General features: G+C 45.2%; 1 protein-coding gene and 1 long non-coding RNA gene across 2 annotated transcripts in view; one reads left to right on the forward strand and one right to left on the reverse strand.

Annotated features, from left to right (window-relative positions):
• STK35 (serine/threonine kinase 35) overlaps positions 1-3,697 on the reverse strand; it is a 42,089-nt gene extending 38,392 nt beyond the window's left edge. The window contains exons 1-2 of the mRNA XM_018057448.1: positions 2,978-3,697; positions 1,786-2,386 (exon numbers count right to left, since the gene is read on the reverse strand). Coding sequence (XP_017912937.1) covers positions 1,786-2,386; positions 2,978-3,283 — 907 coding nt within the window. The 5' untranslated portion in view covers positions 3,284-3,697. The remainder of the gene's footprint in view (positions 1-1,785; positions 2,387-2,977) is intronic.
• The window catches only part of LOC108637399, a 40,699-nt gene continuing 23,202 nt past the window's right edge, over positions 2,052-19,548 (forward strand). The window contains exon 1 of the long non-coding RNA XR_001919029.1: positions 2,052-2,122. This is a non-coding gene — a long non-coding RNA (uncharacterized LOC108637399). The remainder of the gene's footprint in view (positions 2,123-19,548) is intronic.

A 19,548-nucleotide genomic window follows, 5' to 3' on the forward strand; every position in this document is an offset into this window, starting at 1 on the left:
TGCAGTCAGCTTAGACAAGAGATGTCTAAAAGCAAATCTAAACCCCAAAGCCCATGCTAGGCTGCCACTGTTTACTGTGGAGTTGACAAATTCTACAAGCGAGGGAAAAAACAGTACTTGTAGGGAGACAAAGCCAAGACTTCCAACCCATGTTGAAGTTTCAAGACTGACATAGGGGACCCTTTGGCAATGCAAATTGCTACATCCCAAGGAGTGGTGTAAGATGAAGTCCAGACCATTCATTAACCACAGAGAAGACAATTTAAGAGTGAACTGAAGAGCTTGTAGGATACAGGGAAACTGGAAGAATCTCCTGGAAAGGCTTTTCAAAACAAATAGATTCACCATGGAGAGAGGGTGGGCTTTTCAGGACAGATGGGGCAGAGATGGGCATAAAAAGTGGAAGCCTATTTTGAAAAAGGACCCCAGGTGATATTGAGCATGTTCTCAATCCACTATCAAACTGATCTGAAGTGGGCCAAGAAGTTCTCTTGAGACGGGCCTTGCAGAATCTTGAGATCAGGCAAAAGCTCCAAACAAAATGCACTAGCTGACTCCACCCTACCCCAGACCCTATCCATCCTTACTAAGGTCAGATCTAGTGCATCTTCAGGGGAGAAGAGGAAATTGTTACCCCTCTTAAAAGGATTGAGACCTTGAATCAAGACAAATCTGGGATCACATCCCTTAAGCTATGAAAAATTGTAAAGAAAACAGGAGGACAACCCTACATCCCTTACAAGCTGATTAACCTTCATCAACTTACCTTCAAGTTCATCTCTAATCCTTAGTTTCTCTGTTTATAGAAAGAGGAGAGGATTTACTTTTAAAGTTATTACCTCCAGTCACTGTAAGAGATCTAGGGCAGAGCTGGGGCTCAGATTAGCAACCTCTCCCGAGAACACTCCTCAGGCCTTCCTAGCCCACTGGCTAGGAAGAGACCCCCAGCTACTTGTAGTCTGAACAAGACACGTGAGCACTCAGGACGCACACACCCCCTGACTGCAGTTAAAACCCCCAAACGAGGACTTGCCTTCCCCAGGACTGCAAAACCCCTTTGCCTCACTAAGCCCTACCTTTTCTAGAAATAAAACCACTTACAAGTCAGCCTCAGAAAGTTAAGAACGTGTAAAACAAGAGGAAAAAGATATTCGATGTTGTTGTGTGACAGTTCTGGCCCACCTGTGGGGTTATTATGCTGCGGGTCCCAAGAGGACCTAGCCTAAAAACTATCAGTCAGCTTGAGTGCCCTGGGGAAGAAGAGCTGGGGGGGTCTCAGAGGAAAAAGACGAACCAGAGTCTGCAGGGTGGAGCCTGATGGTTCGGGAATTTTTGGAACCAGACAAGGAGTGGGTGTGGGTGGGTCCGGCTGAGTTTTTTCCTTTCTGTTTGCTTTGGGAGGGAAAGAGAAGGGCCCAAGCCTGTGAGGGGGCTCGGGAGTTCTTCCACTAACTCTGAGCCCAACCCCCTCCACTTCCAAATCCGACCTTCAAAGTGCTAGACGTTTCATAATAATGGCTCACTTAAGGAGCACTAGTACCACAATGGTTAGCACTTAATGAGCCCTTGTTATGAAAATACCAGCTAACATTAGGGCTGGGAACTGATTCCGGATCGGGAGAGGGGAGGGCGGACTTTTTGCCTGGCGCAGAAAGGAGGGTGTGTCGGGTCCAGGGTTGACAGGACTGGGACTAGATTCTAGGGGTCCAGGGGTCAGTTCGGGTCTGGCCACCAGACTCTTGGGCCCAGGCCCGGCGTGGCCAGGGCGGCCCTCGGCGCTCCTACCTTTAAGCGAGGTCTCCACCAGGCGCAGGTAAAGCTGCGAGCTCTTGTTGCCGTGGCTCATGCGCTGGGCGAGCCCGTTGCGCTGCAGGACGCACTCTTCAAACTGCACGACATTCTGGTGGCGCCGCTTGAGGCTGGTCAGGGCCCAGAATTCGGCCAGCGCCAGCTCCACGTTCTCGGGGGCGTCGCAGCGGATCTTCTTGACCGCCACCCGGGCCCCGCTGCGCCCGGCCACTGCCTCGTACACCACGCCGTAGCTGCCGCGCCCGATCTCCGCCAACAGGCTGTAGCGCGGCCGCGCCGACCCGCCGCCGCCCTCCGGCCGCCGCCGCGCCAGGTAGGCCTCGCCCGGGGCCTCAGCCGCCACCGGATCCATGGCCTGGGCCGCCGCCGCCGGCCTCAGCTTCGCGCTGAGCGCCCGCGGCACTGGGCTTCGCCTTTTCCGCTCGGGGCTTTGTGTACCTCTGCGAGCGCCGTCCTCCTCCCCCGTTTCCATGGCTGCGGGCGGCGGGGGGAGCAGCAACGGCGCTGCCCGGGACCCCCCTGCCTCATCCCTCCGTCCGGCCCCGGGACGCGGAAGAGCGGGACCTTGGATTGTGACCTGCGGGCGAAAAAGTCGGTTAAACGACTAGGCCGAGGCGGGGAGGCCTGGAGCGTAAGCCTCAGGGCGTCCCACCTCCTCCTCCGGCCGTTGCGGCCCCTTTAAGACGGAAGCCACGGCTGCAGAGCGAACGGGGGAGGGGAGGGGAAAGCGGGAAAGACGAAACCACGGGGCACTGGCTTAGAGGGGGGAGCCGGAGAAAAGAGCAAAAAGTCCCCGCCTTTTCAGTTAATTTATCGTGTAGCAGTACGAAAAACAAGGACCCTCAGTTTCCATGACTGATGAAAATCGCCTTCAGAAGCAATTCAGACTGTAGAAATCTTTTTCCGCTGCTTGGCTCCCTCTGGGATGCCCCTCCCCGCGTCCCGCCCTGAGTTCTCCCGGGTGTAAACAGTCCATTGAATTAAGCCCGAGCAGAGCCCTGCGGACCGACCCAAGTCCCGCCGGACTGCGGGTGTAAGGGGTTGGCCTAAAAGTTCGGCGTCCCTGAGCGCGCCCAACCTGGGGCCCAACTGCCCTCACAGACGCCCGAGGCGGCAGCCGTAGTTCCAGCTTCGGTGCTAGCTTTTACGCCGCGGACAGCGCGCTTACCTGGCCGGCGCCCTTCCACTTCCGGGCAGCGCGTTTCCCTCCTAAGGCCCCCGGCTGGGGATGGTCCGCCCCGGGACAGGGCTGCCTCGGGTACGGAGCCGCGCGGGAGGCCGCGGCCCGAGTCGGGCGGGCGACGGCGCCTGCTACTGCACGAGTGACGGCAGCAGTGCTCTCGGGGGACAGCTGGGCGTCCGGGCTCCCGCGGCTCTCCACGTGTTCGCGCCAGCTGAGCCCTTTACGTAACCTTTTTATATAAGCCGCACGTCCGGCCCTCAGTCGGGCCAGCGAAGGCTCCTGGTGGCCCATCCCCCGGAAGGCCGGTTGAGTGCTGCGCCGCCGGCGTCTTGCCAGGGTCGGCCGACCAGCCGCAGCCCGGCGCACCCACGCAGGGCGGGGGCCCAATCACAGGCGAGAACACCCAACCAACAAAAAATAGGCGCCAAATTCCCGCGATTCGGCTATGGCCTCTAGTTTTCGCAGCCGCCTGTGCACCGCAACCTCCTCTCTTCGCCCGCGCCGCGAGAAGAGCTGCACGCAGTAGGCCCTAATAAATACTGATTGGTCGATTGGATTGGTCGGTTTAATTGATTCATGGGTCTTGCCTGGGAACCGCCCGGACTGGGTTGGACTCCATACCCTGTCTCCCTACTAAACCTGTTGATCTTGGGCAAACCATTGCCTCCACTTGGAGCCTCAGTTTCTTCTTCTGCAAAATGGGTAGACTGGTCCTTACCTCCCAGGATTGATAGTCCCAAATTAAATACGTATATTTTATATAAAATGTTAATATGTAAATATTTAGATGTAAATAGAAAGTGGCTAATTGGGTGCAGGGCTGAGAGCGCTGAATGTAAGCTCCGTTTAGGCAGGAATTTTAAAATATCTTGTTCACTGCTGCTGCTGCTGCTAAGTCACTTCAGTCGTGTCCGACCCTGTGTGACCCCATAGACGGCAGCCCACCAGGCTCCCCCGTCCCTAGGATTCTCCAGGCAAAACACTGGAGTGGTTTGCCATTTCCTTCTCCAATGCATGAAAGTGAAAAGTCAAAGGGAAGTCGCTCAGTCGTGTCCGACTCTGTGCGATCCCATAGATGGCAGCCCACCAGGCTCCCCCGTCCCTGGGATTCTCCAGACAAGAACACTGGAGTGGGTATCAAATCATATGGGTGTCTGCAAATTAGTTAACACACTTTCTTGTGTCTCTCCTCCTTATCTGTAAAATGGGAAGAGCAGTATGTGAGAATTCACTGAGTTTAGAAGGTTAAAGCACTTAGGACAGGGCCTTCACACACATTAAATGTTAGGTATTATTAAATAAATTCATACACAGAATCATTTTTACAATGTAAGTGTGATAGATGAAAAGAATGAGCTAAAGAGTGCCAGGGGGCTGGGGACAGGCCACTTTTGTTGGTGTGATCACTAAAATAAATTTTGGGGGTAAAATGTCAAATTTATAGATAAATTTCAAGCATGGTAAAGATTCTCATACCTTTTTTAACCAGGATAATAGTTTGCTATATTTTACTACATTTGCACTGTCGTATTCTCTTGTGTATTTGTGTATGTATTATATATAGACGTGGGTGTACTTCCCCCCCACCACTACTTTATGTTTCAGACATCGTGCCTCTTTAATCCCGAATACGTCTGTGTGTATTTCCTAAGAACATGAATCTTGTCTTGCAAAACCTTGGTACAACTATCAAAATCAAGAATTTTGACAATAACACAATTTTTAATACATCTTCCATACTTAAATGTTGCCCCTTGTCCCAATAATATAGCTATTGTCATGATCCAATCAGGATCACATATTTACGTTTAGTTGTCATGCCTCTTTGGTGGTGGTGGTTTAGTTGCTAAGTCGTATTAGACTCTTTGTAACCTGCATGGACTGTAGCCTGCCGGGCTCTTCTGACCATGGGGATTCTCCAGGCAAAAACTGGAGTGGGTTGCCATTTCCTCCTCCTGTGGATCTTCCCGACCCAGGGATCGAACCTGAGTCTCTAACATTGCTGGCAGATTACCACTGAGCCACCAGGGATTCCCCATGCCTCTTCAGTTTCTTCAGAAAAGCAGTTAATTACTCAGCTTTTCTTTGTCTTTGTGACCTTAACGTTTTTGAAGAGTACTGGTGAGTTATTTTCTAGATGTCCTCTAAATTTAGATATGTCTGATCTTTTCTCATGATCAGAATCAGGTTATGCATTTTTGGTAGGAATGGCACCAAAAGAAGTCGAGTCCTCCGTGGACCATATTAGGAGGCACATGACGTCGTTTTATCCCAGAACTGATGATGTCCACTTTGATCACTTGGTCAGGTGACGTCATTTTATCCCAGTACTGGTGACGTCCACTTTGATCACTTGGTCAGGTGACGTCGTTTTATCCCAGAACTGGTGATGTCCACTTTGATCACTTGGTCAGGTGACGTCGTTTTATCCCAGTACTGGTGACGTCCACTTTGATCCGTTGGTCCTTCACTGGAAAGTTACTGTTTCCCCTTCTTGGTTATTAAGTATCTCATGGGAAGATACCCTGAGACTATCTTGCTCTGCCTCAGACCCTCACCCAGCTTTTTACATTCATTGAGGATTCTTGTCCGGGTCAGTTTTTCCAATGATCACAAATTGGTGGTGGGAGAGCCTCTGGTTTAGTTTGCTAGGGCTGCCATAACAAAATACCACTGACTGGGTAGCTTAATAAATTTATTTTCTCACAGTTGTGGATACTGGAAGTCCAAGATCAAAGTGTTGGCATTTTGGCTTCTCCTGAAACCTCTGTCCTTAGTTTGTAGCTGCTGCCTTCTGGCTGTAAGGCCTAAGACCATCCCTCTGTGTTGGTTATCTTTCCCTCCTCTAGAAAGGACACAGTCATACTGCGTTTGGGCCTACCCTAACTAGCTCATTTAGCTTAATCACCCCATTAAAGACTTTATCTCCGAATATTCTAAGGTACTGGGGGATTGTGAATTCCATGGTGAAGTACAGGGAAACCTGGCATGCTGCAGTCCATGGGGTCACAAAGAGTTGGACACGACTGAATGACTGAACAACGAAGGTACTGGGAGACTGTAAATTCCACACGTGAGTTTGGCAAGGGTGTGGAGGGAGAGTGACACGATTAAGTCTTTGACAGTGACATGAACTGGAACCTCAAGGTAGCTGTGCTGGTGGAAAGGCATTTCAGGAAGAGGGAATAAGTACAGAAGCTGTGAGACAGGAACATGACTGATGTCAAATGTAAGTCAGTGGGTGAGAATGTGAAATGGTACAACCACTTGGGAGATAAAAGTTTAGCAGTTTCTTATATTTACACTGTAGCCCAGTAAGAATTCATTATTACACTTACATAAGAGTGTTTATAGTGGCTTTTTCTTTAAGAGTCCCAAACTGGAAAACACTCCAATGTTCAACAATATTTGAATGAATAACCGGATTGTTGTATTCTTGTACCAAGAAATGCTGTTCATTGGGTGCAAAAAAGGAATCAAATATTGATGCAACAACATGGCTGAACCAAAATAATTATGCCAAGTGAAAGAAGTCAGGTACAAAAGCGTATATACTGGATACCTCTATATATAATTCTTGAAAATGCAAACTAATTTATGGTGACTAAGAAAGCAGATTAGTGGTTGGGGTAGGGAGGAGGAGATGGAATATAAAGGGACTTGATAAACTTTTTGAGGGGGTGGATATGTTCGTGACCATGAAATTATCTTACTATACTTTCAAGAGGGGAATATGTAAAAAAAAAAAAAAAAAAAAAACTGTCCGCTTTAAATAAGTGCAGTTTTTGTACATCAAGTTTACACCTTTACCTAAATAAAGCTACTTTATAAATGGGGGCGGAGGGGAAGAGTACATACTGTGTAATTCCATTAATGTAAACACAAGCCGCACTGATCTATGGTAGCAGAAATCATATCAGTGGTCATCTTTGGGTGGGAATTGACTGCTTAGGGGCACAAGGGGATTTTCTGGGTGATGGAGTTTTACTGTATGTAAATTACATTGCAGTAAAGTTGATTTGAAAGATGAGAAAACAAACCATACTGTGCCACCATGAACACCCATATCTTTACTTAGAGCTTCTTTTTCATTAAATAATTTATTATTATTTTAAAAATTATTTTATTTTTGGCTGCACTGGTTCCTTGTTGCTCCCGGCAGGCTTTCTCTGGCTGCGGCACACAGGCGTCTCACTGCACTGGCTTCTCCTGTTGCAGAGCGTGGGCTCTGGGGCATGCTGGCTTCAGTGGTTGCAATATGTGGGCTCAGTAGTTGTGTTGCCCAGGCTAGGTTGCCCTGCAGCATGTGGAATCTTCCTGGGCCAGGGACCGAACCTGAGTCCCCTGCATTGGCTGGCAAATTCTTAGCCACTGGACCGCCAGAAAAGTCCTGCCTGGAGTTTCTAAGGGCAGACGGCGGCATCGCGCTCAGGCACAGCTCTGGCTCCACTCCCGTCCTCACTGGCCTCGTGTTGAACAAGCCCGGGGGAGTCGTCCTTCCTGTAGTTTTCCTACCCGAACTTTAGGAGAGATCAGACCTGAAGCTCTGGGAGAACCGTAATGAGCGTGTAAACTCTTTTTCATGCTGTGAGAAGGGCCAGGCTACTTGAAAAATTGTTGATGGCTTGATGTTTTTTCCCTGCACTTTGGTTTAAGTTACAGAAATAACCTATTCTTATTATTATGACCAATAGCCAATATGTATTAAAGTTTTCTGTCCAGCACAGAAATTAACAGAGAATTCTCATGCCCATCCTGCGAGGTAGTTACTGTCATTAGCCCCATTTTACAGGTGAAGAGACTGAGAGAGGAGTTTGATTAACTGGGATTTGAACTGACACCTCAGGCTCTTCACACCACCTTACCCTGCTCGGCCTCCCCACAGTAAGCATTTACTTGAACAATTATGGCAAACCTTCTTTCACGCCTTTCTCTGTCGACAAACAGCCCTACCTCCAGTTCCCTGGAGCCTCGCACAGTGCCAGATATGACTAGAGCTCAATATTTAGTGACAGAAGAGACGAAAGAAAAGGGAGGCGAAGCAGGGAGGCTTTAGGTCCTTCCAGTAGAACCCTGCCTTTGAGGGTTTGACATAGAAAGTAAGACATAGTGGGATTATGTGATTCCAAATAACATTAGCCTTACAAAGGACAATAAAGCCGGTGAAGGAAGAGCAAAGGGTGGTGTAGGTTCTATGTTAGAATGGAGGGTTCAGGAAAGGAATTGACGATTGAGCAGAGCCTAGTAGAAGCGAAAGAATCAGCCAAATGCATGCTGACTAGAAGAACGTTCTGTGTCAGGGGGAAGAGCAGGTGCAAAGGCCCTGAGACTGTAGCAGGTGAAGAGGCTGGTGTGACTGGAGCACGGGAATAGAGAAGAGTAGTGGGAAGCAGGATGATGATGCTCCCTTCTCATCACTGGTACTTCAGGGGGCGAGAATACCCAAGGGGCAGCTGACCCTGGGTTGGTGGGGAGTGATTCTGTGAGAAGAGCATTAGGCTCTGGCCTGAGAAGGAAAGGTTGGGTGAGTGGAGAAGTGTAGAAGGGATGGAAGCTGACAGAAGGCTGAGGCTGCTCCAGTGGGCTGTGTGAGAGGGTAGTGAGAATGAAGAGAAAGCTTGGGGGTTGAGGGTTGGGGGCAGGAGGTGGCAGGGGGCCATGGTGGAGAATTATCTGAAATAACAATTTTAACAGGGCAGCTCAGGGGGGTTCCTAAGGGGGGAGAAGCTGATACAGGGTATGGGAGGGGACCGTGGAGGTGCTGAAGGACAGAAGCTTGAGGTGGATGCCTCAGGTAGACGGTGTACTCTGAGCCGGGGACACTGGGAAGAGCTGGGGGGAAGGCTATGTTGTTGGCTTGAATTCCCCTCCCTTGACAGAACTGTATTTCTGAGGCTCCAGGAGCTCTGTCTCCAAGAAAAACTGGAGCCTGTCATGCTTTCTAACTAGTCTCTCGAAACTACAGGGAGAGACGGTTGACTCCGTTTTATGAATGGGAAGACAGAGCCTCAGAAGCTATCACATCACAAACAAGCTGAATGGCTGAAATCTGATACCCAGCAGCTTTGTGTTTTGGTATCCAAACTCTTAGTTAGTTAGTTCAGTTGCTCAGTCCTGTCCAACTCTTTGCCCCCCATGGACTGTAGCATACTAGGCTTCCCTGCCCATCACCAACTCTTGGAACTTACTCAAACTCATGTCTATCGAGTTGCTGATGCCATCCAACCATCTCATCCTCTATCATCCCCTTCTCCCCCTGCCTGCAATCTTTCTCAGCATCAGGGTCTTTTCTAATGAGTCGGCTCTTCGCATCAGGTAGCCCAGGTATTGGAGCTTCACCTTTAGAGTCAGTCCTTCCAGTGAATATTCAGGGTTGATTTCCTTTAGGATTGACTGGTTTGATCTGCTTGCAGTCCAGGGGACTCTCAAGAGTCCCTTCTCTAACACCACACTTCGAAAGCATCAATTCTTTGGCACTCAGCTTTCCTTATAGTCCAACTCTCACATCCATATATGAATACTGGAAAAACCATGGCTTTGACTAAACAGACCTTTGTAGGCAGAGTAACGTCTCTGGTTTTTAATATGCTGTCTAGGTTGGTCAAAGCTTTTCTTCTAAAGAGCAAGAGTCTTTTAATTTCATGGCTGTAGTCACCATCTGCAGTGATTTTGGAGCCCAAGAAAATAAAGGCTGTCACTGTTTCCATCTAAACTCTTAACTGTTATACAAACCAAGGTTCTCCAGCTTGAGTGCACCTCAGTATCACCTAGATTGTTGGGCCCCACCCCCAGAGCCGCTAACCAGTGAGTCCTAGATTGGGCTTGATTATTTACATCTCACTGGTCCCAGGTGATGCTGATGTTGATGTTGCTGGCCCAGGAGCCACACTTCGAAAACTAATGCACACGCTAGACTGCCCCTGGACTGAGCACAACAATGATACAGTTGTAGAGGACTGGAGTTCTGGCAGAGAATCGGGATGGATTGGGGCTATTACATTGAAAACTTAAGCAAATAAGTCACGAGGTGATTATTGAAGCCAAGAAAATAAAAACAATTTTTAAGGAAAAAATTGTAATCATCATAAACTATAACACTCAGCTGGAAATAATATTACATTGTCATTATAGTGTAAAAACAGTACATTGATTTAACCAGAAATTATGATATAATTATTTGGGGAAAATTGGAGTGGGAGCATGTGTATGTGCGAGAGTGTGTGTGTGTGTGTGTGTGTGTGTGGAGAGAAAGAGAAAAACTGTATCCTTATTCTTTATAGCTGTAAGAAATAGGAAAAGTCTAAAATTTTAAAATCTTAGCATGACACCATAATCAGGTATAAAGAAGTAAGTGGGCATTTCCCAGGTGGCAGGTGGATACCCTGCAATGCAGGGGACTTGGGTTTGATCCCTGGTCAGGCAACTAAGATTCCACATGCCACGGGGCAACTAAGCCGAGCACTGAAACTATTGAGCCCACGCACCTTGACTCGAGAGTGTGTGCACCTCAACAAAAGATACTACCCCCAAGCACCACAACTAAGACCTAACGCAGCTCCTCGCCTCCAGAAAGTAACCACAGAATGAGTTGTTGCTTCATAGAATGGGTCTCAGTGGCGAGAAAGGGATTTTTGTTTTGAGCCTTGTAGTACTATCTAGGAGAAGGCGATGGCACCCCACTCCAGTACTCTTGCCTGGAAAATCCCATGGATGGAGGAGCCTGGTAGGCTGCAGTCCATGGGGTCGCTAAGAGTTGGACACGACTGAGCGACTTCCCTTTGACTTTTCACTTTCATGCATTGGAGAAGGAAATGGCAGCCCACTCCAGTGTTCTTGCCTGGAGAATCCCAGGGATGGGGGAGCCTGGTGGGCTGTGGTCTACGGGGTTGCACAGACTCAGATACGACTGAAGCAACTTAGCAGCAGCAGCAGTACTATCTAACTTGTAGCGGTAACTGACTCTTAAACATTATATATATATATTTATTACCAAGATTAAAATTGAAATTAAAAATAAAAGAGGATTTAGCCATCACTGAAACAGCCTGTCAGCTTGGTGGCGCTGTTCAGCTTCTGGCCACAATACCCACCTCTTGTCCTTGAATTGCCTAGAAGCATCTGGAGGGCTACAAGCAGTAAGTATCCAAATCACACCCTGGGGACACTACACTGGAGACTTTACATCCAGTGAGACTCAACAGAGGAGGCCTCTTGTCTATTTATTAAGGACCTGAGTCAGAAAACAAAGATGGAAGCAGATACAGCCACTCTGTTTCCCAAACTTAATGGATTGTTCTCATTTCAAATGTTCTTCCTATCAGCCACTTCAGTGCTCAGATTTTCCACTTCTCTCTTTTGGGAATGGCATAGAAATTCTTTGTTCAGCTCTCATCTGAGTATTTGCTGCAGAAAATTTGCTGTTAATTTCTCAGGAGTTGTTTTTGATTCTTCGAAGGTAAAGGAATACAATGAGCTAGCAGGGCAAAGTCCTTGATTCTATAACTACTATGGGACATTCAAAATAAACTATTGAGGAGTCTAGTTGAAATGTACATGACTGGAAGGCAGCAAAGTACACAAAATGATCAAAGTGTGAGGCATACAGACTTTTAGAAAGGGAATTTGAAAATTCATTGTTTATTAATATATTTAAAAATTCATACACTTTGATCCAGGGATTTCATTTCTAGGATTTATCCTATAGAAATACATGCCCACGCATGGAAAAGTATGTATGCTACAAGGATTTTTATTCTGGTCATTTGTAATAGTAAAATATTAGAAATATTCAAGGGCCAGAGACAGGGAATTAGTTACATATAGCCACACATTTGAATATAATGTAGCCCAAAATGAAGGAGTTATCTCCTGTATGCTACCACAGAATAAGAATTCACAACAAATAGCTGAACAATTTCAAATCCTAAAAGATGATGCTGTGAAAGTGCTGCACTCAATATGCCAGCAAATTTGGAAAACACAGCAGTGGCCACAGGACTGGAAAAGGTCAGTTTCCATTCCAATCCCAAAGAAAGGAGATGCCAAGGAATGTTCAAACTACTGCACAATTGCACTCATCTCATACACTAGCAAAGTAATGCTTAAAATTCTCCAAGCCAGGCTTCAATAGTACATGAACTGAGAACTTCCAGATGTTCAAGCTGGATTTTGAAAAGGCAGAAGAACCAGAGATCAAATTGCCAACATCCAGTGGATCATAGCAAAAGCAAGAGAGTTCCAGAAAACCATCTCAGTTCAGTTCAGTTCAGGCAGTCAGTCGTGTCCGACTCTTTGCGACCCCATGAATCGCAGCATGCCAGGCCTCCCTGTCCATCACCATCTCCCGGAGTTCACTCAGACTCACGTCCATCAAGTCCGTGATGCCATCCAGCCATCTCATCCTCTGTCATTCCCTTCTCCTCCTGCCCCCAATCCCTCCCAGCATCAGAGTCTTTTCCAATGAGTCAACTCTTCGCATGAGGTGGCCGGAGTACTGGAGCTTCAGCTTTAGCATCATTCCTTCCGAAGAAATCCCAGGGCTGATCTCCTTCAGAACGGACTGGTTGGACCTCCTTGCAGTCCAAGGGACTCTCAAGAGTCTTCTCCAACACCACAGTTCAAACGCATCAATTCTTCGGCGCTCAGCCTTCTTCACAGTCCAACGCACATCCATACATGACCACAGGAAAAACCATAGCCTTGACTAGACGGACCTTTGTCGGCAAAGTAATGTCTCTGCTTTTGAATATGCTATCTAGGTTGGTCATAACTTTTCTTCCAAGGAGTAAGCGTCTTTTAATTTCATGGCTGCAGTCACCATCTGCAGTGATTTTGAAGCCCCCCAAAATAAAGTCTGACACTGTTTCCACTGTTTCCCCATCTATTTCCCATGAAGTGATGGGACCAGATGCCATGATCTTTGTTTTCTGAATGTTGAGCTTTAAGCCAACTTTTTCGCTCTCCTCTTTCACTTTCATCAAGAGGCTTTTTAGCTCCTCTTCACTTTCTGCCATAAGGGTGGTGTCATCTGCATGTCTGAGGTTATTGATATTTCTCCCGGCAATCTTGATTCCAGCTTGTGTTTCTTCCAGTCCATCTACTTCTGCTTTTATTGACTATGTCAAAGCCTTTGACTGTGTGGTCCACAACAAACTGTGAAACATTCTTCAAGAGGTGGAAATACCAGACCACCTTCCCTGCCTCCTGAGAAACCTGTATGCAGGTCAAGAAGCAACAGTTAGAACAGGAAGTGGAACAACAGACTGGTTCCAAATTGGGAAAGGAGTATGTCAAGGCTGTGTATTGTCACTCTGCTTATTTAACTTATATGCAGAGTACATCATGCAAAACGCTGGGCTGGATAAAGCATGAGCTGGAATCAATACTGCTAGGAGAAATATCAGTAACCTCAGACGTGCAGATAACACCACCCTTATGGCAGAAAGTGAAGAGGAACTAAAGAGCCTCTTGATGAAAGTGAAAGAAGAGTGAAAAAGCTGACTTAAAACTCAACATTCAGAAAACAAAGATCATGGCATCTGGTCCCATCACTTCATGCTAAATAAATGGGGGAATAATGGAAACAGTAAGAGACTATTTTTCTTGGGCTGCAAAATCACTGCAGATGGTGACTGCAGCCATGAAATTAAAAGACACTTGCTCCTTGGAAGAAAATTCTATGACCAACCTAGACATTATATCAAAGACACATTACTTTGCCTATGAAGGTCCGTCTAATCAAAGCTATGGTTTTTCCAGTAGTCATGTATGGATGTTGGATGATAAAGAAAGTTGAGTGCTAAAGAATTGATGCTTTTGAAATGTGGTATTGGAGGAGACTCTTGAGAGTCCCTTGGACTGCAAGGAGATCCAAGCAGTCAATCCTAAAGGAAATCAACCCTGAATATTCACTGGATGGACTGATGCTGAAGCTGAAGCTCCAGTACTTGGGCCACCTGATGTGAAGAACTGACTCACCTGATGAAGGGAAAGATTGAAGGCAGGAGGAGAAGGGGGCGACAGAGGATGAGATGGTTAGATGGCATCACCGACTCGATGGACATGAGTTTGAGTAAGCTCTGGGAGTTGGTGATGGACAGGGAGGCCTGGTGTGCTGCGGTCCATGGGGTCGCAAAGAGTTGGACAGGACTGAGCAGTTGAACTGAACATAGAAGAAAAGTCAGTCAGTCGTGTCTGACTCTTTGCGACCCCTTGCACTATACAGTCCATGGAATTCTCCAGGCCAGAATACTTGAGTGGGTAGACTTTCCCTTCTCCAGAGGATCTTCCCATCCCAGGGATAGAACCCAGGTCTCCCGCATTGCAGGCAGATTCTTTACCAACTGAGCTATCAGGAAACTGAACATATTGTTACATAAAATGCAAATATAAACTGGAAACTAACATAACCTCAAATTTTGTGAAATATATATACATAGCTTCTAGCCTTCACTGAGTTGTTTCTCTGTATTTGGGACTGTCCTAGGTGCTATAAATAAATACTAAATAAATAAGTACTAATTTATTCCAATACACCTATAGGTTTTTTCATTATTATCTCCATTTTCCATAGAAACTGAGGCTCAGAGAGGTTAGGTTACTTTCTCAAAGCCATAGCACTACGAAGTGATGGAGCTTGGTTTCAAACTGAGGTATATCTGATTCCAAAGCTGGTGGTACTTATATGTACTCATGTTAGTTTCTACATACATAAAGGAAACATTTGGATAAATAATACTCTACATGCCAAAAAGAATTCTCTCTAGGTGATTCTTTCAACATTTCTGTATTGTTTGAAGTTTTTATGTATTTAATCTTTGGTATTAGTTTTTAAGTACTTTTTGGTAGATATAAAAAGAAATAAAATTCAGTTTATAAGAATGTGCAATAATGTAGACTGCACTTCCTTGCTCACTTGCTTAGTGAGTATTGATTAAGCTCCTACTGTCTGCTGGATTAGGGACTGAGATGAATGAAACCCAGTTCCTGTCATAGCGGAACATAGGATCTCGGGAGGACCAGAAAGAAGCACTGGGTCCTCAGTCTTTTCCGGCTGTATTGCACTGTGACTTTCCTGGAGACTTTGGTTGGCCAGAGAGAAATGAGGTTGCGGCATTGGTATCAACATTCAAAATGTTGCCTCTTTCAACTTACGTTACCAGGTACTGTGCAGAGACCTGAGCATAATACACTTTTAAGATCTCGTTATGAATAAGACACACTTTCTGCTGGCAGAATCTGGTATTGTGAGGAAAACTATTTTTCTAAATAGTTACAGTTCCCCACTGGTGAAAATAATAATAACTAACACTTAAGAAGTACTCACTAGGCACTGGTTCATATGCATTTTTAAGTGTTTTTTTAAAAATTGTAGAAGTATAGTTGATTTACAATGTTGTGCTAATTTCTGTTGCATAGCCCAGTGACTCAGTTATATCTGCATTCTATTTTGTAGTCTTTTACACTATGGTTTGTCCCATGACACTGAATATAGTTCTCTGTAGGACCTATAGTTCCCAGCAGGACCTTGTTGTCCATCCATTTTATATGTAATAACTTGCACCTATACTCCATACTCCCCATGCATTTCTTACATATACTAATTTGTTGAATTCTTAACCCTCTGAGATACTGTCTTTATCTCTATTTTACGGATGAGGAAACTAAGGCAGAAAGAGTTTAGGCAACTTGCCCAAGATCACACAACTAAGAAATTCCACTGAAGACCAGGAAATTCCAATTCAGGTAGATGCTTAGAAGTGCACAACTAAAGAACCCAATGTGTGGGAGAATAATCATGATAAAAAAAAATTGTATTAACAACCCTAACAGTACCTGTCACAACCACACAGAGCTTTGTGAGTTTTAAGTGCTTGTGAATACATGTCTCCATGATAGGTGATCCCCAATATAAAATGACCCTCCGATTTTTCACAATGAGAAGTTTGCAAAAAAGAAAATATTTGGAGGCCCATCTTGAATGTATAAATTCTTAAATTATCAAATGTCTAATATTTATTATTTTAGGTACATGTTTTAAATATTGTTAATATACTTAAATGTTGTTTAAATATATTATATATTAATGACTAATATATTAATTTAGAAATACTGTTTTTTCCCCCTAATCTGACACTTTACAAAACATCTTTATTGCATCTCATCCTGTGCATCTTTGACCTCATATCTTTCTTACCCCTGGAATAGGAAATAGCAACCCACTCCAGTATTCTTACCTGGAAAATTTCATGGGCAGATGGTTTCTGAATCACCCAACTCACTTTCTAGATGACATACATTTCACTCCTATATAATTTGTTATCCAGAACTTTCTGAGCTTTATATGATGTTGTCACTGAGATATTTTATACTTAAAGTCCCAGTTCACTTAATCTTAGGACAGTATTGTTTTTTTGTGTGTGTCTTTTTGGTTTATATTTGTGATCACAACATCCTTTTTAAAGTCCTCTTTATGAGGCTTGCATCTTTGCTAAGTCATTTCAGTCATGTCCGACTCTGTGTGACCCCATAGACGGCAGCCCACTAGGGTTACCCCCGTCCTTGGGATTCTCCAGGCAGGAAAACTGGAGTGGGTTGCCATTTCCTTCTCCAATGCATGCAAGTGAAAAGTGAAAGTGAAGTCACTCAGTTGTGTCCTACTCTTAGTGAACCCATGGACTGCAGCCCACCAGGCTCCTCCATCCATGGGATTTTCCAGGCAAGAGTACCAGAGTGGGTTGCATTGCCTTCTCCAGTATAATGACTACATCTGTGTCAAAAACTTTTTTAAACCCCTTTGTCAGGTGACTTCTGTAAATTGGTCTTTTGCAAACAACACTTTGTTGTTTAAAGTAATTGAAGAGGGACTTCCTTGATGGTCCAATGGCTGAGACTTGCTGGTCAGGGAAATAGCTCCCACCTGCCACAGAGTTCGCATGCTGCAGCTAAAGATTCTGCATGCCACAACTAAGGCCTGGTGAAGCTGAACAAACAAATACATAGGAAATAACTTAAAAAAATAGTAATTGAGATAGTCTAGGTAATACAAAAGGCTCTGTGAGGCTTTGTAAAAACTGAAATACAAAACAATTCGCACTTTCGTCTGAGGGATAGTTTATGGGGAAAACCACCTGCCTTATATCCAGGTGTAGACCACACATTAACCTTATCTCTTAAACTTGGCGCACTTGCCTGTACAAATCTGTACAATGGGCCCTATCCTCACATAACACATGGGTAATCTGAGACTCAGAGGTGAGGTGACTTGCCCGAGACAGCTCACAAATGGCAGAACTGGAACACAACTCAAACCAGAGTCTGTCTGATCCTCTCACTCACCCTCTCCCATTAAAGCCACTGGGGGGAAAAAAAAATAAAGCCACCGGGAGAGTTTCTAAACCAACTTCCTAATTTAGATGGCTGGCCCTGGTAAGAATGTGGGGCTGTTTTGACAGAATACTAACACTGATTTATTTATTGTTCTCTTATTGCCTTATGTTTGTATAGCTGTGTGCAGTATTTCATAAAGAGAATGGCAAAGCAATTTGCGAATATAAAACCCAGATGCTTAATTTTAATTTCTGGGTTTCTGTTTCAAATTTAGTGCAAGGCAGGTTGTTTATACTGTAAGTAAATGCCCTAGTGTCTATAAAGATCCCTGGAAGCTGCTCTTAGGTCCTGAAATGGTTTATTTGCTTACATTTGTTTTGTTGTTGTAAACTAATCACTTCAGGTATAAAGTGGGAAGAGTCAATGGTGCCTGGTTTGGGGGTGCAAGTTCCCCTACAAGGCTGTGCTGGAGCTGTTTCCTCAAGGCTCATGAGAGCTGTTCGTGCACATCTCTCCCAAGCTCTGCTCAGTGACGTCAGGGTGGCAGCTGGAAATCAGCCAGGGGGAGTATTTACACCGTGGAAATTAGTAAAACTTACAAAGGAAGTCCTTCCATTCCCCCTCTGCCCCTTCCCCAAATGATTTAACCTCCCTGTATATGTGAATAGTAAGAGTACTTTCTTTCCAGGTTTTCTGAAGATTTAGTGAAATAAAACATGGCAATGCTTCTATGTTTATTTATTTAGATAAATAATGCATATGCAGGGTTGAAATAATCAAACAAAAAAGGTTACAGTGAAAAGTAAGTTTCCTTCCCAACCTGGACTTCCATTCCAATTCCTATCCTGAGAGGCAGACTGTTTCTTGAAATCCTTTCAGAAATGTACTCTGCATTTATAAGCATATAGTGAAAAAGGAAAGTGAAGTCGCTGAGTTGTGTTCAGCTCTTTGCAACCCTATGGACTGTAGCCTACCAGGTTCCTCCATCCATGGAATTTTCCAGGCAAGAGTACTGGAGTGGGTTGCCATTTCTTTCTCTAGGGGATCTTCCCAACCCAGCGATCGAACCCAGGTCTCCTGCATTGCAGGCAGATGCTTTACCATCTGAGCCACCAGGGAAGTCCATAAGCATATAGGTATACAAATGTAGATCTACAAGCCAGTTTAGAAAATCACAGACAGAGACAAAACATATGTCTCAGTGTGTGTGTTCTGCCCCTTGACACTCACACTGAGACATATATTTTATCTCTGTCTATCTGTGATTATTCTAAACTGGCTTCTAAGATCTGTGGGTTTTTTTTTTTAATTATTTTTTTATTTGGGGCTTCACTGCTGCTCCGGCTTTTCTATAGTTTCGTTGAGGAGGGGAGACGACTCTCTAATTGCAGTGCGTGAGCTTCTAGTTGCAGTGGCTCCTCTTGTTTCAGCTCACGGGCTCTAGACCACAGGATCAGTAGTTATGGCACACAGGCTTAGATGCCGCATGGCTTGTGGGGTCTTCCCAGAGCAGGGATTGAACCCATGTCTCCTGCATTGATAGGCGGATTCTTTATCACTGAGCCACCAGGGAAGCCCTAACTTGTTATTATTAAGGGCTGCCATTATTCCATTTTTAGATGCACCATGGGTTATTTAACCAACCTTCTGTGGGTGATATTCAGATTGTTTCCCATCTCTTGCCAGTACGATGAGCATTGAATAACCTGTCTTTTGAACATAAACATGAGTGTATCTATATGCTCAATTCCTGGAAATGGAACCATTGGGTCAAAGAATGTAGGCATTTAGAATTCTGGTTTGATTGTCAACTGCCTTTCAAGAGTTATACTGATTTTCTCTCCGACCTATGGGATAGGTGAGTGCGAATCCCTACACCCTCGGGACATTGTCCAACTATTTAATCTGTCTCATCTGGCAACCTGGGTACATAAATGGTCCTCATTATTATTATTGATGAAAAAACTTCGGTGTGGGATTGGCACCTGGGCACTGGAGCTCCATGAACTCTGTTTTGCAGGCTCTTTATCATCTCCATTTTTCTTAAATGAAATTTCTCAGGAACATTAAGGATCAAGAGGGTGAGAAGCTCTAGTGTGCTGGGAAGTTCTGGTACAGTTTGTTCCCTGTCACTGTAACAGAATCAGCTTTCTGAAATACAGACTTGCTCTTCTTGCTTTTCTCTCTAAACTTACCGTGGCTCCACATTTACCAAAGTTCTTGAACCA

The sequence above is a fragment of the Capra hircus genome, chromosome 13 (genome assembly GCF_001704415.2).
Source record: "Capra hircus breed San Clemente chromosome 13, ASM170441v1, whole genome shotgun sequence".
NCBI classification, from domain to species: Eukaryota; Metazoa; Chordata; class Mammalia; order Artiodactyla; family Bovidae; genus Capra; species Capra hircus.